The sequence below is a fragment of the Fusarium sambucinum genome, chromosome III (genome assembly GCF_050947815.1).
Source record: "Fusarium sambucinum isolate potato_lamoka chromosome III, whole genome shotgun sequence".
NCBI lineage: Eukaryota > Fungi > Ascomycota > Sordariomycetes > Hypocreales > Nectriaceae > Fusarium > Fusarium sambucinum.
In genome coordinates, this window is record NC_139292.1 from 4,057,937 (window position 1) to 4,079,005 (window position 21,069).

At 49.2% G+C, this 21,069-nt stretch overlaps 8 protein-coding genes across 8 annotated transcripts; 3 read left to right on the forward strand and 5 right to left on the reverse strand.

The window, feature by feature from the left end:
• Positions 1–418: 418 nt before the first annotated feature.
• Positions 419–783, forward strand: FSST1_011527 (Apc13p protein-domain-containing protein; the record flags this gene model as incomplete). The annotated part of the gene is made up of 2 exons (XM_083234669.1): positions 419–421; positions 475–783. The coding sequence occupies 2 exons, from the start codon at positions 419–421 to the stop codon at positions 781–783; spliced, it is 312 nt and encodes a 103-aa protein (XP_083081223.1).
• Positions 784–994: 211 nt separating this feature from the next.
• Positions 995–1,705, reverse strand: FSST1_011528 (TRAPP subunit TRS31; the record flags this gene model as incomplete). Its single annotated transcript, XM_083234670.1, has 2 exons — positions 995–1,436; positions 1,485–1,705. 2 exons carry the CDS (start codon positions 1,703–1,705, stop codon positions 995–997), a joined length of 663 nt encoding a protein of 220 aa, XP_083081224.1.
• Positions 1,706–2,141: 436 nt separating this feature from the next.
• Positions 2,142–4,132, reverse strand: FSST1_011529 (BCS1 N terminal-domain-containing protein; the record flags this gene model as incomplete). Its single annotated transcript, XM_083234671.1, has 3 exons — positions 2,142–3,352; positions 3,403–3,565; positions 3,611–4,132. The coding sequence occupies 3 exons, from the start codon at positions 4,130–4,132 to the stop codon at positions 2,142–2,144; spliced, it is 1,896 nt and encodes a 631-aa protein (XP_083081225.1).
• A 1,916-nt stretch (positions 4,133–6,048) lies between these two features.
• FSST1_011530 (CRAL-TRIO domain-containing protein) lies at positions 6,049–7,159 on the reverse strand (the record flags this gene model as incomplete). Its single annotated transcript, XM_083234672.1, has 2 exons — positions 6,049–6,446; positions 6,496–7,159. 2 exons carry the CDS (start codon positions 7,157–7,159, stop codon positions 6,049–6,051), a joined length of 1,062 nt encoding a protein of 353 aa, XP_083081226.1.
• Positions 7,160–8,315: 1,156 nt separating this feature from the next.
• On the reverse strand, positions 8,316–12,091 carry FSST1_011531 (Endonuclease/exonuclease/phosphatase; the record flags this gene model as incomplete). The annotated part of the gene is made up of 3 exons (XM_083234673.1): positions 8,316–8,421; positions 8,471–12,003; positions 12,050–12,091. The coding sequence occupies 3 exons, from the start codon at positions 12,089–12,091 to the stop codon at positions 8,316–8,318; spliced, it is 3,681 nt and encodes a 1,226-aa protein (XP_083081227.1).
• Positions 12,092–13,732: 1,641 nt separating this feature from the next.
• Positions 13,733–14,256, forward strand: FSST1_011532 (DUF4748 domain-containing protein; the record flags this gene model as incomplete). The annotated part of the gene is made up of 4 exons (XM_083234674.1): positions 13,733–13,741; positions 13,798–13,811; positions 13,888–13,913; positions 13,973–14,256. The coding sequence occupies 4 exons, from the start codon at positions 13,733–13,735 to the stop codon at positions 14,254–14,256; spliced, it is 333 nt and encodes a 110-aa protein (XP_083081228.1).
• A 607-nt stretch (positions 14,257–14,863) lies between these two features.
• FSST1_011533 (RNA polymerase II-binding domain-containing protein) lies at positions 14,864–16,515 on the forward strand (the record flags this gene model as incomplete). Its single annotated transcript, XM_083234675.1, has 2 exons — positions 14,864–15,013; positions 15,097–16,515. 2 exons carry the CDS (start codon positions 14,864–14,866, stop codon positions 16,513–16,515), a joined length of 1,569 nt encoding a protein of 522 aa, XP_083081229.1.
• An 841-nt stretch (positions 16,516–17,356) lies between these two features.
• Positions 17,357–19,523, reverse strand: FSST1_011534 (protein phosphatase 2A regulatory subunit RTS1; the record flags this gene model as incomplete). The annotated part of the gene is made up of 5 exons (XM_083234677.1): positions 17,357–17,708; positions 17,754–18,052; positions 18,102–19,058; positions 19,114–19,449; positions 19,500–19,523. 5 exons carry the CDS (start codon positions 19,521–19,523, stop codon positions 17,357–17,359), a joined length of 1,968 nt encoding a protein of 655 aa, XP_083081230.1.
• Positions 19,524–21,069: the final 1,546 nt, after the last annotated feature.

A 21,069-nucleotide genomic window follows, 5' to 3' on the forward strand; every position in this document is an offset into this window, starting at 1 on the left:
TAGGGAAAGTAACCTGTGGTTAGCTGAAAAGTAAACCTTAGATAGACACAGTATTGATAGTGGAAAGGAAATATCATGGACCCCCACCATGAAACATTTTAGTGCCTGCCGGTGTTCTATAACATCATCACGAGATCAGCCACACAGCTGTAATTTGAGGGCCTTATAATGGAACTACTTATGCACTTTTACTCAAGTTAATAGCGTTCTCGGCGAATAGTTAAGCTCACTAACATATGAACTGCTGGCGTCTCCGCTCATCTTCAGTTGCCCTTCCCTTTCCCTTGTACATGTAGTACAGTGAGTGAGAGTCGGCCCCACACCCCGCATCCCGTTCCGCTCCAGTGGAAACAAGTCGTCCTGAACGACGTCAACAAACAAAGTCAAGACAACCTCATTCTCTTTCATCCTACTCAAAATGGTACACCTATATGAAACCATCTCTAAGATATACCACTAACTGATAATCCTCAGAATAAAGACTCATCCTTCACATTTGTCCACATGCACCGCGCCCGCGACGCAGACCTCTTTGAGGACTTTTGCAAGGACAGACTCCCCGATGACGAGATATACGTCCCTCCCATGCATCAGCCTATTAACCCCGAGGACGAAGATGACGTTGTTCCCGATCAGCACGCCGCCTTTGGTATTCAGCGAGCAACACAAAAGTCCAAGGAGCCTGCGTGGAAGGATCTGGGGCTCTCGGAGCTCATGAATAAGGGCCCCAGTATTGGAACAGGTGGGAAGCCAAAAGGTGCCGGAAGCGCTCTTCCGCGATAGAAAGATTTACGGGCTACGGTCACTGTGTTTTGAGCAAGGCGTTGGGGGATAGCATATCTTCATACAAAGATAACACAACTCGAACCGAGATAGTTCAGTATTAAATTCAATGGCCAGATATCACATCGCCGCACACAAAGACGGCTATCGTCCCTCTACCAATCAATCCCATACCAATAGTAAATAACTCCAGTAACTCCATCCTCACCGCTTAATTCTTGCCCAAGAAGCCTTCCCTCTCCAAAACCTCCGGTCTAAACTTGACGAGAAAGACTGTCTTTCCAGGCCACATGTCGCCCTCTCCGACTGTATGCGCCGTGACCCTGGCGGGGAAATCAGCTCCGTCACAAACACCCTCCACAACGCCCGCCACAAACGCTGCGCAGTTCAACTGGCTCATTTCCTTGGGCACACTGATGTATTGGTTCACGAGGGGCTCGTTATCGATGATGTGGTATTCGTCGGGCGTTTCGGGGTTGGCAGACTTCTCGAGACGGTCCGCTTGTCGACCGAAGAGGTGCTGCCAAATGTTCTGCTTGATAAAGTGTAGCAGTTGGATAATGCCTAGAGGGCGGGTTTGCGTGCGCGCTGGTTCACGGAAGAGGAGGAGGTCCAGGAGTTTGAGGCCGATAGAATGACCTTGTAGGTTGAGACTGTGGACTTGTTAGCTTCGAATTTGGGAACAGAGGAATCCAGCGTACCGTTGTTCCAGCTCCTGGATGCCCTTGACCCGTTTCTGCGCATACGTCACCATCTCGCCAAACAGATACGCAAAACTGGCCTGGCTCAGCTCAGCCGCCTTGGTTCTGTTTAATGGTCTGTGGTAGATGGTCTTTCCATTGCTGGGGTATCGTAGGCCGTCCTTGCCACTGGGTGATGGAGTGGACGCTGGGCCGGCGTTGGGGGGTTGAAGGTTGCTCATGATGGGCTTCGTCGCTGTCGCTGGTTCATACTGCAGCTACTGAAGCTACTATAGATCCCGGGTTGTCTCTTGCAAGCGCTCAATGTGGAAAAGTCCTAGTGTAGTCTTGTCGCGAGGTTGATTGTCGCACGTGTAAACGCGGGCTTGTCTGGCCGGTGAGATGAGTACAGTAGCACGTACATGTGGAGACTTGACCCAACCACACCGAAGCTCACCTTGACAATACATCCACCTCGACATTCCAGTCAATATTACTTACTAGGTATCATTGTCATCAACATTGAGAATTACAACAATTTAATAAAACAAAACATGATCTTAATTAGTCTTAGCACTACCGATTCTCTAGGAACCTTGGTCAATCTACAAAAAGTGTAACCCTCAAGCCCATGTGGTGACTCCAGAAACCAACTCTCCTTTGTCTTCCCTTTGGCCTCTACTGAACTGTTGCGACCTTGGACTTGAGCTCTTTCTGCTTCACGGTAGCTTCAATCCAGCTCTTGGCATCCTCCAACGCCTTCTTTGGGCTCTTCTTTCGCTTCAATAAGAATCCTTGGATCTCAGCCGGCGAGAGCATATCTTCTGGAATGAGGTTCCCGAATTCTTTCGAGGTTTCCTGGAGGTCATCGTCAACATCTGTCGCCGGCCCCTTGATATCAACAACACCGTGAAGGCTTCCATTCTGAGCTTTCGGCGCCGCTGCTCCGGTCTTGGATATAGGCATGGGCTTGTTCCTTGAGACTTCATACATGCGATAAAACAGTTCTGTAGCCTGTTCGCTGGTCGCGTTCTTGAAACCAACTTGTACATCGACACGCCCTGGCCGAATAAGAGCATCGTCAAGTGACTCGGGCTTGTTAGTTGTCATGATGAGAATGCGACCTTCATGCGACGCGACACCATCAATGGCGTTCAAGAGCCCAGAGAGTGAAATACTTTCCACAGCCAAGATGCTATTAGTGCCCTTGTTTCCAGTACTCTCCCTGTCTCTTCGATGACGTCTCTTGCGCCGACGACGCTTTCTCTCCTCCTCAGAGCTGCTGTCGGTATTGCTGTCAGTTTCGACGTCCTTTTTAGGTTTGGTTTTCTTCTTCTTGACCGGCTTGTCCGTTTTCTTGTTCTCGTCGTCCTTGCCGCCAGTGCCTTCAGATGTCTCTTCGCCTTCCTCTTCGTCGTTGGGACGACGCAAGCCAGCCGTATCAATGTCTTCGAGGAGAACAATACAGCGTCGAGGGAGTCTTGTAAACAACACAGCCAAGTCCTCCTCACTAATGGTAGGATCCTGGAGGCTGATAACGTAGATATCGATGCCGAAAACTCCAGCCAATGCAAAAGAGAAACTGGTCTTGCCGGTGCCAGGAGGACCATGGAAGAGATACCCGCGACGAAGGGGAATACCACGAGAAGCATACCACTTGGGTGTGGCCGGGTGAAGATACTCATTGATGTCTCTGAGCACTTCATGCTTTTCATGATGCTCTAGAATGACGGTGCTCATGGGTCTGATGGGTCGTCTGGCAACCTGTTGCCACATACTCCATGAATCTCGACGGTTCTCTCTAATTCTTGGGCGGAAGATGGCCGTCTTGTATCGAGTGTCGAGAAAATAAGTGGTTTTAGCGTCCTTCAAGAGGCTCTTGATGGGGTCTTGAAACATGTTAGATGGGTCACGTTGGCGGACTGGCTATCAAACTCACCAGTCGATCGTCCGAAGCAGGAAATCTTAAGCTCTTCGACGTCCTTGGCAGCTCCTCCCCATCCATGGGTGTTCTGCAAAGTCTCCTTTCTACGGTAAACTTTGAAAAATGTTCGGTTGTGCCAGAATCCGGTGGTACCCATGGCTGGGACATATCGTGGATTCTATATTTGTCAGTGTTGTTGAAGGGGAATGCTCGATAGACTTACACATCTGGCAGCATCACTGGCAAAGTTCAGATACTTGGGTGAATCTTGGTTGTCTCCGACCATTGTCGTTGCCAACGCGTCAGCCGAATCCTCTTCTTCGTCCCAAGCACTTTTGTAGACAGTCTGGGCAGCTAGATGTCGATTAGTAGCGATGTCTTGTTGCTCGGAAAGAAACTGCATGAGTGTGTTGTATATCTGGTCATCTTCGGTAACGCATACTGTGCATCTCAGGTAGCCACTGATGAAGTTATCGCCGATGGCCCAGACCTGACAGACCAGTTTGTATATGCCCCAGAGGCAGCCAAGGTAGGTCAGGAGCACGGAAGGGTCCAGACCCAACTGCGCACCGACCAACCGATAGATGAAAAGAAAGAGTTGGAGGAGTGGCGATGCTTGGCCCGCAGTATTGAGAACGCTGTCCAAGATGTTAGGGAGAGCAGTTGATGAGTTGGTTCGCGGCGATGTGTCGTTCATAGACTTAAACCAGGGCGCAGCCATCTTGCCCACGCTTGAAAGGTCCATCAGTGGTAAACTATTTGGTCTCTGAGACGTTTGATAGCGTAGAGTGCTGTGTAGATGGCAATGATGGTTATTGGACAACTTTGAAAACGCTCTGCTGCGATGACTTGGATGGAAGGCGCAGGACTGTGTTGGCAAGGTCACACCAAGCCTTCAGGACTCCTTCTTATAGGTGCCCGAGAGGATGACCAGAGCCTCAGCCTGTGGTTGGTAATGGGATGATTCTGCTGCATGCAAAGCAGGGCGCGATCGGGAAACAAGGTGAGATTGAGAAGGTTCCAGGCAGAATAGACACGACTGGGTCTTAGGGCTGAGGCTGTTTTCAAAGAACGCCTTGTCTTGCACTTTATGGTCATGGCAAGCATTTGTATTCGGAAACCTGCATTTATAACAGTCAAAACCTTTGTCTTGTGTGAGAATAAGGTCGCTCTTTGATAGGCCCCTACCTTACGTGACTCAAAGCTGCAAGGTGAAGGGTAAAAGTCACTATTAGACTTTGGAAACCGAAAATCACTAGGTAACAGTCAGACACTTCCTCTTCATAAGGGGGTGTAATGTTGGAAATGGTTGGTTCATGTTGGTAATGTTGCCACACGCGCGCTTGTCTTGCCCACACACACGTAGTATGCGCGCACACATACGCACACAAAGGACACGCACCTTGTATCTGCCTGCACTAGCATGACTATTATTTCCCAAGTGCGCATCTTGTTTTCGTGAATATGCATATGCATCAATGATTCCCTAGGAAGGGCTGTTAGTGTTTGTGTTACAGTTGACCTATTATCGCTTTGTTTGGCTCACACTTGGCTGATGCTGTGCATATACCAAGACCAAAGGAAAATGTGGATATAAGCAAATAGGATGTAAGATGCAAAAGGGTGGGCCAGCAGCTTTCCTGTTCCGATGATTTGCTGTGCTGCTCACTATCTCTGCCCAAATGTGTTGTGCGAAGCAGTGTCTGAGTGGTTGCAGTTGGAGGTTAACAGGCAGAAGGCAGCAACGTAGCTAGCAGACAAATAAAATAGAGGATGACTCTCTGATTCACTGTCAGTCGGTGTGTACTCAAAAAGGGTAAACAAATCGTCCAGTGCAATCATTTTCATGCCGAATACGATAACTGACATCCATTCAGCCTTGCCGTTATGCATCTTGATACATACATACATACCTACCTAGGTACTGCAGGTCCAGATCACAAAGGAGGGGTTGGTTGAAATACAACGACGAGCCTGGTCAACTGACTTGTGTGCATATTTACTTTCGTGTCTGCATGTCGTACCCGACTTGGCTTGCAGTTACTCTATTATCGTATACCGTGAACCAAGTATACATCTAGATGCAATTTGATTTGAGTCCCATCCAGTGCGTACCATAGCAACAGGAGACAAAATTCACTGAACAACACTTTCAAGTGGTAGAGTGCATGTCAGACAATATCGGAGAATTCTTTGGAGATTGATTGGTGGTAGCCATCTTGGGTACTATCACGTAAGCTCTCCGCCAGGTCTTGCTTTGAGAAAGTAAAATGTGATTAGAAGAGTCATTAATAAACAGAAGTGGAATCGTTAGCCTCAGATATCAAGTTATCACTAACATTAGGACTGTACATGGAAATGGCTCGCAATGCTTTCCTACTATGTACTTTTGGAACTTTGTGTCAAGCAATTCTCAGATGATGCAATTGACCAGAGTGGGCAATGCGCGTGACAGACAGGCACCGACGTTGCATCTTAAATTGAGGCTCAACTTCCAGCCTACCGTGCGCACTGCATTGATCTTATTGCAGTTCTATCATTCCACCACGAGGCCCAACTTTACCATGTCCCTCGTTATGTCCGACACTATGTGCAACTCTGCCATGTCCCCCGTTATACTCGTCAACAAGACACAAACTGCCCAAACATTGTACCATCCCCTCAAGCCGCAACGGGCTGCTCCTCCAACTTGGCCGCCGCCAACTTCTCTTCAACCTCCTTAACACCATCCTTACCATCCTTGGCACCCTCAAACTTGATACCCTTGATGCTCACGTCCGTTCCACCAGAAAGGTAATCCTCGCTCTCACCAATCTCCTTGCCGGCGGCCTCCCACCGACGGAATTTATCCTCACGCTTCTGGCGGCACAACTCGTTGAGCGCGGGCCAGTAAGTCTCGTGGTCGTACTCAAAGTCCATATCACCGCCCCAGTCGAGGCTCCATAGCTGCTCCGGAGGAACGTACTGCTTCATGTCCTCGTTGAACTTGAGCTTCTCGCGTGTCACGGGGTCGATGAACGGGGTGATGATCTTGAAGAAGCCCCAGACGATCCAAGGTACTGACTTTTGTTAATTGAGGCTCTTGAAAATGTGAAGAGGGTTACATACCGTTGATGATGAGAGCCTTGCCCAGCCTCTCAGGGTAGTGGTTCTGCAGAATATGCAACACCTCTCTGGCCACGGATACAGGTACACTCGTGTTTTTGCGCTCCTTGCTAGGCTTGAAATTGATCATAAGACTCAGCATCTCCACGCCCGGCGGCATAAGATCCGTCACTCGCTCAACCATGTAAAACAGGTGGTGAAGCTGACGGGGACTTGTGTCAGTGTTTTGCCGCGCCGGGTTTAGGTATTGACACGGTCTACCTTGTCGATCGTAGCCCACAATTATCTGCTTGCCCGTCTCCTGTTCGGGAGAGATGTACTCGGGCGTGAAGCCCTCCAGACCGTACTCGCGACGCCATGCGAGGGTCGCCTTGAGCCGCTTGGCCGAGTCATCAACAGTCCACTTTGTGGCCCGGAGATAACGAAGAAGGCAGTCACGAGTGAGCCATGAACGCTCGTGGTCGGTGATGGGACCTGATTTGTCCTCCTTGTCGGCTTGCTTTTCGCATTCAATCTCGGTGAAGCCCTTGACCTGCTCTAGCAGAGCCTCATACTTTGTCTTTTGCTCCTCGGTCAACTCTGGCCTTGGTGTAGATTGACTGTTGGGTCCTGGACTGGAGATGGGTGTCTTGCGAGGACCAGAGGTGTTTTTTGCCGAGCTTGCCATTTTCGAGTGTCTTGGTCAAGTCTCTGATAGAATGTGAGTGTTGAGTCTGATATTGTTGAGTCTCACCGCTCACTGCGTCTGAGGAATTAGTCAAGTATGACGACCTGTTTCTGCTGGATAAATTCGCCCAAGGACCTCAAATCAGACCCAAATCTCCTGCCAATTCCAATTCTCGCACAAGAGAAAATGATCAGAAAGAAGAAAGAGAAAGCTCCAAGATCGACTGTCTTGTCGATTCAGGAGAAGATAAATAGTCGCCTTTTACCATCGACAATCTAACTGACTTGGCAGCCAGCCCAACCTTGCCTTGTCCAATCAAAGTCTACCCTAGCAAGCAGTCAAGTCCCGGATCGGCATCCGATACTTGCAAATACAGGGGCATTCCACTAATTTTTCAAGGGACCTTCGGATTGTACGGGAATCTTATCTCCCATCTCGCAGAATTAGGGACAGTTGGTCCGAGAATTCATATGCAAGCTGACATGCATTTAAAGCTCGTAATCGTATTCATCACATGAGACACTTAACCTGGACACCAATTGATTCAGATAAAGCTCAAGATCTATCAATTTGGTTCAAAGTGACCCTATGGTATCGGCAGGTAATTAAACTGTTTAATTTGTCTATATTCATATGAATTAGTCTTTTGCAGAAGAGAATGAACCCCTGATCATCAGAATGCATCCCATGGAACATACCCGGAACACAAAAGAAAACATAATTTATAACCATCATTACGAGATTTCTTCACACAAAAGGCCGATTGCAAACCACGTAAAACTAAGATGTCAGCTTTGCACCTTTGTGATCCATAGCCAGCACCCAACTCTTTCATTCTGCAAATGCCTCTCTGGTTTACCAAACGTCTATCATAAATGTCCACATCTTTTTATGTGTCCGCATCAATGTCTAAAGTACCAACTTATCAACAAGACAAGAAATACCAAAGTTAAAACAAGTAGTCTACAGCTCCTCATGCCCTTTTCCCTGATACTAACTATCACATTCGTTATCTTTCAAAACCGCCCCAATTCACCTCTACTCCGATTAATGCATTAATCCAACTCAATCATGCGCCTTTCATGCTTCCTCCGTTTTGTATGATTCATGCCAGTGCCGTCTGGGTATATGATATGGTATGATATGGTCAGTCGCTTCAAGTGCGTACAGGGCTGCGGTTTTCACGCCTTGCGGATCTTTCTTTGATGAGCCTTTTGCTCGTTGCTTCGTCAAATCCACAAATATCTCTTAGGAAGCAGAGTCTATGATTGGTTAGCTCTGTGCCGTGTTCATGGTTGTATCACAACTTACTTATCCTCAGAGGTTTCCTTGTCACGCATATCCTCAAAGCTTTGCTGACTTTCCATCCATGCCGTTGCTCTACCCCTGGGGTTGACCTTCTTGACCCAAAGATTAAAGGTTCCTGTCACAGGTCGGTGGTCGCTCACTCGAACCTCGTGACGTCTGTAGTCAAACTGTTCTATTCGGCCGCGACCTCTGTACAGCAGTCGATCACACCAAGCGGGGCTTCGTCTCTTCTCACTGGTGTCATAATTATCAGTCCCCACATCGTACTTGTATGTTGGGGCGAATGCGATGGGCATTTCGTCGAAAGCTCGAAGCTTGAAGGCTGGGTTGCGGCGACGCGCCACCAAAAGTTGGTCTCGATCGAGAAGTTTGCCCAAATTGTTCTGCTTGACTGCTGCAACGACAGTATCACGAGACATGGTGTCGATTCGGTAGTTTAGATCACCGTTGAGGATACAAAGCTCATGATCCATGATCAGGCTCCCATCACCTCCACCAACGAAACTGTCAATACGAGCTGCTGAATCTCGTTCAGTGGCGAACAAGTTGGCTTCGAGGATAGCAGCAACATCGTTATGCCGTGCGTTCGCTTGGGATTGCCCAGCAGCTAAATGGCAATTGACAAGACAAATCGAAGAATCGTCAACCTTGAACCGAACAGCCACACAGCCCTTGTTGCCGTGCAGGCCACCCATGCCTCGCTTCACCTCCGCGCCTTGGAGTCCCCGAATTCTGTCTCGTAGATGTGATTTAACAAAGACGCACGTGAACAGTCCCACCATGGGTGCTGTGTGAAGGAGGTGGTACAAGTCGTCTGCCGGCATGTAGTCGTCGAGGGTCTTCATCAAAAAGTCACGCCAATCTCGATATTGATGACTCATTCGTTCCTGGTCGGTTCCAGCTTCTTTCTTTTTCGGTTTGAGGAATCGTTTGGCTGTCAATTTCTTGTCTTCCAAGTCCACAAGTTCCTGGAAACCAAACACAAGAATGTCTGGCGAGCCACTTGACTGAACAAGATCCTGGAAGAACGTTGAGTCTCCCTGGGAGTGCCGTAAACTTGATGGTGTAGATGCTCCAGCGTTCCAGGTGAAGAACAGAGCTCGGATTTCGTCAAAATCGCAGTATTGAGTATCCTTCGATTTCATCGAGTCTTCAAGGAAGTCATCCTCGAGCAGACCGTCCCATGCCTTGATCTTGTTGTCTGCCCCCAACGAGATTACTTGTTGACGGTCCATGAAGTAAGAGCACGAGGGATCAGCTGCCATTTTCATGATGGGATTTTCGTGTCCCTGCCACTCTTTAAGGATTACCCAAGGCGCTTCCTCCACATCATAGACGCAAATCTTGCCAGTGTTGTATGCTGCCCAGATGTAATTGCCGGCACTCGTTAACGAGTTGATCTTCCATGTGCTAATATTCAACATTGTTGTGCATGAATAATCCTTGGTGTTGTAAATCGTTACCTTGCCATCGACATGTCCAAAAAAGACCTTGCCTGGATGGCATTTGACAAGAGTGCCGGAAGTAACCTCGCCTGCATTGTCAGCGATCAAAGGTCGAACGAGCACCTGAAACTGTGTTCGTCCATCGATTGTTGGTGCAAAAACTCTTATTTCCTTTCCTGTAGCGTGCCAAAGCTCGTCACCAATAACCATGGAATGTGTATGTCCCTTTGGAACCTTGTAACTCTGAGTAGGGTGCCCGGAAATGTTTGCAACAGCACTCTCGTCGGGTCCCCAGACAAGTAATGTCCCCGACTCATCCAAAGTCCAAATTTCGTTCCAATGCCGGTGAATTCGTATGACTTCGCATCGGCCATGAACATTGGGCTTGCTTTGCGTTATGGCATGCGTGGCAACTTCGACCTCCATCAGGTCTCCAGTGTTGGTGCCAATCCATATTCGCTTTCCCTCTTCTCGCGGATCCGCAGCGGGTTTAAAGCTCACTGCTGATGCCTTGACTCCTTCGGTGTGCTGCAAGCTCATGATTTGTTCGCCATCTATTAGACTCCATACTCTTGTCATGTAACCGCTTGCGCATACGAGTTCACCACATACATCAAAGCTTCTCGCATCGTACTTGGTAGAAATCTCATAAGTTCCATGTTTGCTGAATGGTGGTCGTCGGTTGGTATTCGAAGCTTCTGGATATGTGGCAACGTGATGGATAGCCTCGGTATTCGGTGTAATTCTAGCGGCAACGACAGGAGTGGATTGTATTGATTTAGGGGGCGGAGCAGTAACGGCTGATTGTGGAATGGTGGTTGGGGCGATACGGAATTCGGCGGGCGTTCTGTCGGATGCCCTGTCTATCGTCATTGATCTGCCATGCCCTCGTGTGGGAGCAGCGAGTTGCTGTTGCTGTTGAGGTTGCTGTGTCGTTGGGGTCGAGACAACTCGCTTTGGTGGTGTAGAGGAAGGCGGAGGGTCGATAGCCTGAACCGCTGTTGGTGCAGCTGGTCTTTGCGGTCGTGGTGGAGGAGGCATGCTACTATTGTTGTTGTTCAGAGGAGGAGGCCTAGGGGGAGGCTCAAAGTTTGCAGGCCTTGCTGGTAACGCTGGTCGTGGCTCGCCAGTTACTTGAGGAGTAATGTGGCCTCTAGACATCCCATTGGCCTCTTCTCGATCCTTCCTCATAATTGTGACTGAATGATGCACAGGAGGAGGATCAAAACCGACAACCAATGATCTCGGTCTACTGGGCTGCTCAATATGTGACTGTGGTCTTGGACGCGTTGGCAGTTTCGGTGGTGTCTCCTCGCCAGATCCAAAGCTGCTTGGTGGGCTGTTAAATGGGGAGTTCTCTTGCGATATATCATTCATTCTTGCTACTGTCGGGCCAGAAATCGACCCCATCTTGGGCGCGGGAATCAACGCCTTCTCATTACGAGGCGCTGGCGGTGGTGGCGGCACTTTAGGCTCACGAGTTCGGCTCAGCTCCCCAGATCGTCTAGGTGGAGGCGGTGACGGTGGTCTTGAGCCACCAGGCCGAGGAGATACAGGAGCGTTAAATGATGGTGAGGTGTTGAGTGATCGACTTGGAATCTTGAAGGACCGGCCTCCAGCGGTGGGTGTAGCAGGTGTTGCTGCGACAGCATCTGGGTTTATGAACGAAGGTTGGTCTCCAACGGCAAGATTCGAAACCCGGTTTTTCGGAGGCGATTGAGGTGGAAGGACTGTCACAGCAGGAGGCATAGGCGGTGCTGGCTGCTGAAGCTGAACGGTTTGTGGTTTTGCGGCCGGGACTGGTCTCGCGGACGTCGGCGGGGGAGGGGCATCTTGGTTGGTAGACAGCGCTGCAGGCTTCGGCTTTGGTCTCGCAGGAATGGCTGGAGTTGAAGAGCTGGCAGCTGGTGTTTCTTGTACAGGCTTGAATTCACGTAGTCGGGTCGGCTTCGGGGCGGGAGAAATGGGTCGTGAAGGCGGTCCGGACGTAGTTGTTGTGGTAGCAGGTGGGATATCGGAAGGTTTGCTGACGTTGGAGTTGGGCGTAGTGCCCATGTTCTCGAATCGCGCTCGCAAAGACGACACAGGCTTCTAGTAATTGTCAGATTTGTTCAAGCATGTGTTGAGATCTGCGTACAAGTGAAGAGCCATCAGGCCCTTCGCCGTTGGTAGGCTCCATGATGGTAAAGCAAAGCTTCCTCTCGACAGCGAGGGTCGAGGGCGATTATACCCACTACACCCACGCCTAACAGTCGCTCATGAAGGCATCAACAGGATGTATGTTGAAGCCAAATCTAGGCCTGACGTTTGGAAAAGAAGCAGTACAAGTAGTGAGGCTGAAAGCTGATCGGTGTAAATAAACTCGAGATGGTAAATTTAAGCTCCCAAAAGTCGGCGCCGGGCAGTGACAAGAAACAGTTGGGGATCGATGAAAGAGCGGGTGGGTGATGTTAATGACAGGGGCCGTGCAATGGCCAAAACAGTTTCGTCTGGTTGGTATCGTGGTCAAAATGAATGCGAACAAAGCGAGGGATGTTTTGGAGAAGTGTCTTGTTTTTTTCTCCAGAATCCCCTATTATGCTCGTGGCTTCAGTGTCGATCTTGCTGCGAGTTGTCTTGCGTGGTCTCTCACAATTTCGAGCTGGCTGAGCCACCCTTATGTCATAATGGAGTGTATCTAACGGGTGTCTGGACACTGTAGAGCTATGCGATTTGGGCATAGCCATCACGGTGCATTTATTCTCGTGTCCATAATGATGCACGGTGAAGCTACCAGGGTCAGTGATTTCCACTAAGGCTTCAGGGGTGCGACAGCGGGGAAAGCATTGAAGTTGAAGATTTGACCACGCGGTCAAGGAGAATGATCATCTTTGACCAAGACAATCAGCGGATGATCTGGTCTATAGAAAATTCAATGCATGACCATTCTCTAGAGAAAGCTGTCTCTGGAGTATTGCTCTGTTCTGTAATGATAGATGACTTCTATCTGACCTAGAAATCGGGTACCTAGGTAGTAAAAGATGTCTGGTTGTTGGTACCTGAAGATCGACTCCATGAAACAGCTGCTCAGGTTTCATAAAAAGCGACCTGACTATAAGAATCAATTTGACATGAGAGCTGAACACTAGAGTGATATAATCACTAACCAGCTAAAGAGTTTCACATCTAATCGATCAATTATTTCTTCATTATCATATTGAATATAATACAATAGAAACTCTCAAGCAAACAATTCTTTTGAAACCAGTCCAAACCCCTGTAAAAGACACACCTCAAGTTATGGTTTCCGGTCTAACTAAACCGAAGTCGATGGCTGCCGCAGGCCCTTGGATATTCCGAGGTGAAACCCGTTCTAGCGGCGGCAGATCAAGCATTTTTAGTCTGGGTTGGCAGAAGACATGATTCTTCTATTTGACAGACACATGGTCACTATCAATATCGATGTTGTTTCCCCCCTCATATTGCAAACTATATTTTACGTCATAATGAAGTCTATAAGAGTAAATTCCATAGACCTTGAACTCTTTGTAAGATCATTTCGAACCTTGTGAGATCAAATGCTTATTCCCTTGAACTAAACCTCCGAGACACAACCAAAGAAGCTGCGGTCCAGAGGTACGTACCTTCCACCTGCATCGAACCTAAAGATCTAAAAGGTGGATGCCAAGCGATAAGGTCCAGACCTCGAAGGAACCGACGCATATATCATGTCAGGCCATTCCACTTACACCTTTACCAAACCCTGCCACTTTCAATCTCTCACCCCGATTTTCGCTTTTAGAAATTTCCACGTTTCTCTAGACCGCCGATTATCGTCAAAATGAACACTGTAAGTTTTCTACGAGATGATTCCCATGCTGGCGTGGCTCATACTAACTGCAATAGGTCAAATCCTTCTGGTTCGTACTTTGCGCCGACTACCTTCACTCCTTTATTTCTTAGCAACTCGAAACTGACCAAGCTTCTCTACTCTAGGCTGGGCTGGGGCTCTCTCTGCGTCGGTATGGAACTGCTCTTTACTCTCAAACAGCTTCTGGAATTCGAGCTGACCTTGTCATAGCCGGTGGCGGTGCCTACTACTTCGCTAAGAAGCAAATCAACGCCGACCGTCAAGCCAAGATGGATGCCCACCGCAAGAAGGTTCAGATGATCCAAAACTTGGAGGCCGAAGAGGGCGGTGGTCCTCCCCGCGACGACCATGCTTACTCCCCAAGCACTGAGATTGCTCAAGATCCCGCCCCTACAAGACATGCGCCAGCGACCGAGGATCAACGAATCAACGAGAAGAGCAAGTACGAGAGCAGTTCGGTGTACCGGAGTCCAAAGGGCGATAGGTTCTCCTAAGTTAATGGAAGCCAATGGACGGGAGGAGTAAGCTCTTGGAAGGAGCTGTGTACAACAATTACCTTATGGAACGCCTTATCGTCATGAATTAGTCTTGGGGAAACTGCCAGAGAACGGTCTAAACGACCAGATGGCTGCAATATCGAACATCAACACAAAATTGCTTAATACGCTGGCTTATTCTGCTCATGAGTTGGATGCAACATGTACGGACAAGACCGGTTAGAGTGGATCCTTGAACCCTGTGCCGACCTCGCTTGCAGCTGTGGTACGGAAAGAATCGCTTTCTAGGCCATTCTAACATTGGTCTTCCTTTTCTCACTGCATTCGCGGCACTTATTGAGATCAAGAAATTAAATCGTATTCATCTTAAACTTTATGCATTCGAGTGACGTATTCATAGCTCATGACCAGCCTCATCGAATGTTGAGCACATTACCTTAGTATTGTGGCTGAACTGCACAGCCACGTGCTGCCACGGCCGATAATTAGCCGTTATCACATTTGGAGGCTCTTTCTCTAGCTCCACCATAGCTTTAATAACATAACTTTGTCCATCAACATTTGATTATCCTTGAACAACGTTGAGAAAGCTCGTCTCGCCAAAATGGCAACGCCAGAACTGGCCATCGCAAAGGCCACACTATCCGCCACGCTATTCCGCGCTGACCCAACTTCCCTAAGCCGTCCCTCAGTTGAAGCTTTCTTCTTGCTCCTAACAGACGCCCTCGCCCAGTGCTCGCGCCCCAACGTCCAGGTCTGCTCCATCGCTTGAAAAGCTGTTCCCTCTGTACCCAAGCAGAAGTCACTAAATTTTGCGTGCTTTTTTTGGTCAAACAGAAATGCAAGGTTTGGATCGTCGAAAATGTTGCCCCGTCTACCGCGCGCACCACTGCGCTTGCCAAGTACTGCGGTGCTTTATCAAAGAGTTTGCAAAACGATGGCTCGCGGCCTAGTCTGAAACGACGCAGACTTCATCTATTATACGTTATCAATGATGTGTTTTACCAAACCATCACGCGAAACGGTAACAGCGAGTTTGCGACACCCTGGGACAACGCATTGCCCGCACTGATCGCAAGCGCTGCCGCCTTCGACAATTGCCCGAAACACAAGAAGAAGCTCGAGGATCTCATTCGACTATGGGACGAACAACATTACGTTAACTCAAAGATGATCACCAAGCTCGAAGAAGCTCTCGCCAGCGGTATTGCTCCACAAAATGTCCAGGAACCGCAAATCTCGAATGTTTCTCTGAAGCTTGCCAAAAACGCGCCATTCACTCTCCCTTCCTTTCACGGCGATCACTCGGTACCCTGGTACGATCTGCCTGCGACAACATGGCTACCGCACCTGACTCCAAACTCGACCAAACCAATGTTCCCCGATCAAATTCGACCAATTCAACTCGCTCCAGGACCCGCTGATAAAGTTCTTGTGACTGCCGTACAGGATCTTTTGGGTGAGGTAGAGCGCGTGTTTTCCAAGGAGCAGAAATGGAACGACGACCCCGCCAACGACCTCAACGAGCTTGGAGAACGAGTTGTCCTCGATGAGATTACGGGAGATATCATTGGAGGTGAGACGTACTATGGTTGGTCTCGTCGCTTTTGTGAAAAGATGAAGGAGAGGAAAAGAAACGGTGGTAAAGGAGCAGACCGAGGTCGTTCAAGATCACGCAGCTACTCCCGCGGTCGATCACGAAGCTCTTCACGACCTGCGCATAAACGACCACGGGTTTCAAGAGACTCCAGAAGTCGCAGTCCAACACATAGTCGAAGCCGGTCACGTAGTCGGAACCGACGTCATACCTCTAGCTACAGCCGAAGTCGCAGTCCAAGTCGCAGTCGAAGCCGTGGAAATCAGCACGATCGTTCGAGGCAGCGATCATACAGCAGATCACGGTCCCGTTCTCCTTCGAGACACTACAACAAAGATGTTCAAGATCGACCGCATCGTCCTCCTCCGATTCCTCAACAGCCACCTCAATCCCATTTCCCTCCTGTTCCTCCACCGGGGGATTTCCCTCTACCACCTCCACCACCAACCGGTTATCAGGGCCCCTGGCCACCACCGCCTCCTCCTCCACACATGACACAAGGTTGGTTTCCTCCCAATCCTGCCATGATGGGGCAGATGATGGGATGGAATGTTCCCCCACAGCCACCTCCGCCACAGAACGGATATCAAGGTAGGGGAAGGGGTAATGGATTCCGTGGGAGAGGAAGGGGTGGCTATGATCGAGGACGGGGATGGTAGGAGCCAGCTAGATATATTCTAGGGGTAGTATTGTTATAACAAGTAGACGTTTAAAACCCAAGTAGTGACTGGACACTCCTTCACACGAAATGTAATCAATTACGATTTGACAATAACGACTTTTATTTTAGTCTTGCTCATTCATCGTCTCCATAAAACCAAGCAGACCTAACTCTTCTCTCCCCACACACAGCAAAAGACACAAGGACACAACGTAAACCATGACCAGTGAAGAACCTATAGCTTCTCCAAGCGTCCGGTTCCTTGCAGCGGGGCGGAAAAAAGACCAGAAGAAGTAAAAGAAAACAAAGTAAGAATTCGCCCAAAGAGTTACACGAGAAAGCGTAGACGTCCATGTTTTTTATGCCCGTATCCCACCCATAACCACGGCACAGATATAATATAGCATCCGGCTTCGCTTGTCATATTGAGTGCACGAGAAGTGGACAAGAGAAAAAGACGGTAGCATTGTAATGTCGTCTGCGCGCATTCTCCCCTCCCCACGGCAGCCCTGAATGTGGTCTAGCTGCGGTGCAAACCAAGAAAGAAGGTTGAAAGGTCCAAAGGCGTTGTAGAGCAATGGTAGTGTCTACATTGGCCAATTCCAACCCAGCAAAGTGACTGTATGTCGAGTACGCATGTTCTTAAGTCCATTATTGAACTGCGAAATACCAATTCCTCCTCATAATCATAATACCACCGTCAAACACGACTATACAGCAATGATGGTATTCGAACCTACTATATCCCATCTTGGTGCTTCGATTTCGGAAAGGGATCTGCGCTCTTTTTATCCAAGCCCGATGCACTGATGTATGTTGGATAGAGCTGTCGGTTTGGATTACCGGCTTCGAGCAGATCCTACTGAGTTGTCTCGCTCATGAAGACTGGGTCGGCCGTCTTGCAACTTAAGCGAATCGAGGCGCTTCGAATTGTCCTCGGTGGCGGCGTCGTTCTCGTCTACACGAGGCATAGGCGTGATCTGAGCAGGGGCATCAGCGACCCCATTGCCGTTGCTTTCTCTCTGCTGGTTCGCCTTTTCACTCAGAGCAGCCCATTTGCGCTCGCGAAGGGCTTCGCGTGCTGCAGCGCTGTTCTGCTGTTCCGTGTACTCATGGGAGCAGTCGTCAAACAATTGAGGGTTGATCTCCATAAAGAGCTTCATGGCATTATAAACCATTCCATGAATTGTTCTGTTCGGTTAGAATCATCTTCTGAGAAGGGGAGAATCAACATACCTGTTCCAATGACCCTTTGAGTTCTCATAGAGGGGAGCAAACATGATGGGAAGAATAATCTCCACATTATCGCTGACAAGATTACAGAAATACTCATTGTTCCAGAAATAAAGGGCACGCTCGGCCACCTGGAAGTGAGGGCTGGCTACGGACTTGGCCAGCTGATGGAACAGAGGTTCTTGAACCTTGGCGAATTCTGCGGGATCCATAACCTCAAAAATATCTTCGACTTCGTTGAGGAACATGACCTCTTTGGTGCTGTTGACCTTGGGCCAATAACGAAGAAGTCCAATAACAACCTGCAATGATTTATTAGCCTATGCCGATAAGGGTAGGGAATCAACCTACATCTTCAGTTAGAGATGCGTCCTTTTCCAGGAATTGCACAATACAGTAAGCAAGCTGAGGGTGGTACATGCTCAGGCTCTTGGGTTTATGCAGAGGCAATAGCACTCTAGTCAGGAAGATCTTGTGCTCCTCCTTGAGGGGAAGAGCAAAACCGTTGATGATGGAACCAAGAATTTCGAGCAATTCGGCAATACCGTTGAATCGCTCCGTTTCGTAGGTGAATTGGAAAAAGACATTGTTGATGGATCGTCTAATAAAAGATCGGAGGTTCAGGAATTTTCCGTAGATGCGGTGGAGGGTGGTCTTTAGGAAGTCCCGCTCGCGGGGATCCTCGGAATCAAACAACTCAAGAAGCTGGAGAACGAAGCTGTGGTCGATGTACGCCTTGGCGATGTTGGTGTTGAAATCCTGACTCTCGATGAAGCGCAGGAAGAACTCATAAACGACCTGGATATGGGGCCAAGCAACCTCGAGGACAGGCTCATCCTCTTCAGGGTCGAAAGCCTCGCCCTGGGGGTTTATTGGGGGCGGGATCGGGCGGAACAGGTTCTTGGCAAACATGTCGACAACCTTGGGGTACATGGGCTCAGTAATAACTTGTCGATTGTTGGCGACGTAATCCAGCAGCTCGTGCAGGGCGAGCCTCTTGATTTCCTTCGACTTCATGTCGCCGCTCGCATCGTTAAAGTCGAAAATGACGTTACACTGGTCAATCTTTTGCATAAAGAGTTCTTGTCGTCGGTTGGGAGGAACTTCGTGAAAACCGGGCAACTTCTCAAGCTCGCGGTGGGCTGAAATGTCGAATCTCGAGGAATGCTGCCTCTTTGGGGTCCGGAGTCCCTCTGGAATCGCATCACGGTTATCTATTCCTCGATGGATCAAGAGCGACTTCTGGCCTGCTTTGGGGGGAGCCAAGTCGTGCGGCATCGTCTCGGCGGCTCCTGGGGGAGGGACATGCTGTACAAAATCACGATTAGAGAAAGTAGAACGAAGGTGAACAGGATCAACATACGCCAGGTGTAGGGCTGATGACAACGGTTGGGGGCAGTCGAGAGCTGGAACTTCCACCGTTGGGGCTTGAGGCGCCTCCAGAAGCAAAGCGATCAGGGGCATTACCAGCCTGAGTTACATTGGACAAGTTGGAGGGCTGCGAGGCGTTGCCGTGTTCGCCTCCATGATTAGAGCTGTTTTGCGGCTGCTTGTTTCGAGGATCGTTCAAAGTCGACGTGGAGGATGAGGGCGTAAGCACAGGTGACTGATTGTTTTCCCGTGATGAGGGAGACGCGGTACCATCCTTATTATCCTTGTTCTTCTTAGAAGACTTGTTTGGATCTTTCCCACGCGAAAGCTGAATACATGTTAACACAGACGAGTAACCTCAAGAATGGAAAGACGTACAACTCTCTGACTGAAGCGCTTCATCTTGTCGGACAACAGTGTGTCGTGCGGAGGGGCGGTTTAAGACGCCCGCTGCTCAACTGTATGAAGCAGTGGGGCACCGGGGCAACGACGTCAGGGGGAGGCAACGTCGAAGAGGTGACAGCAGATGCGCAAGCAACCGATTCAATGCACCAAAGCGTTGTAGGGATGAATGATGTTGATAATCGTTATTAGCAGACGATTTTTAGGCGAGAGAAGAGGGGCCGGTCTGGCGAAAGCGTTGTGTTGCTGTCGGGAGCCGGACGAAGAACCGCGAGTGCGAGAGCTGGAGGAGTCGAAGCGGCTCGAGATTGGATGAATCGAGCTGAGGAGGCTGAAACAGCACCTAATGAAGAAAGACTACTCGAGGGAGCGAAATGCGACGATTACTCCCATGCAGGAAGAGGACGATAAAGCACTGAACCAGCCAGGGCTGAGAATGGTATTGGACGATGGTGGGTTATCGTGCGGTTCAATTGATTGCAGTGCAGTGCTGGTGCTGGTGCAGGCAGGCTGGTACTTGCGCAGGAGTGGAGGACGAATGCTGGAACTGGGATGGGGGTTCTGTGCGTGTTGTGCTGTACTGTACTCTGCTGATGCTGCTGTGCTGTCTTGTCTTAGGAAAAGAATCGAAAGTCGAGATTTGAGGTAGAAGGAAAGAGAAATCACAAAGACGCGGCGTGGTCGAGATTCTCACGGCGGCTGCTGAGTCGAGCCTCGTTGTCGTCGTTGAGTGATGGGAAACTTGTCGTAGGAGGTAGGTAGGTAAAGGTAGTGATCGTTGGGCGCCGGCGAAGAGATAGGTTCTTTGCGGGGGGGAGCTCCTGTTGAAGGAAACGCGCTTCGATTATTGGAGAGGGGAGGTCGGGTCGGGCTGTGATGTTAGTGGAATGGTGCATTGGCCAAAGAATCACTAACAAATATCCCAGGTGTGCCTGGTTCTGGATATGCTAACTGGCTGAGCTCTTACTGGACTGACCCTTACCGGGATGGTGCTGGGAACGGGCGGTGAAACCAACTAAATGAAAGGCGCTACAGAGGTGCATTAGGGGATGATGCCCCCCTAGGTAGATGGACCCCGACGCTCAAAAGAGTTGGTACGAATGCAATTTCTAGGATCAATGCGGACAATCATTTAGAAGATATTGGATATCATGCGACTAGTGGTTCTCAAAGTTGCATGTCTATCTAGATATTTCAATGATCCTTGATACGATCATCTCAAAATCCTTGACATGAAATAGATCTCGACAATCTTCAAGTTCTGGATCTGCCAAGATGTGGGCATCAAGGGAGTTTAGTTGAGTCCATGTCACTACTGAGGTAAAGGTTGAACCAGTCACGCGGCCGAAATTACACTGGGCTGTGCAAGGACACCTTTACTCAACGCAATGCTTCACCTCAATATGAAGCGACTTTTTAGTTTGTTCTAGAATAAAAGTGAGGAATTCTACGCCCTGGGTTGTTTATTTTCACTGATTTCTTGGCTTACTAGATATAGGCTAATAGTGATGAGCTGGCAGCATTACTGGCAATATATTACCTACAA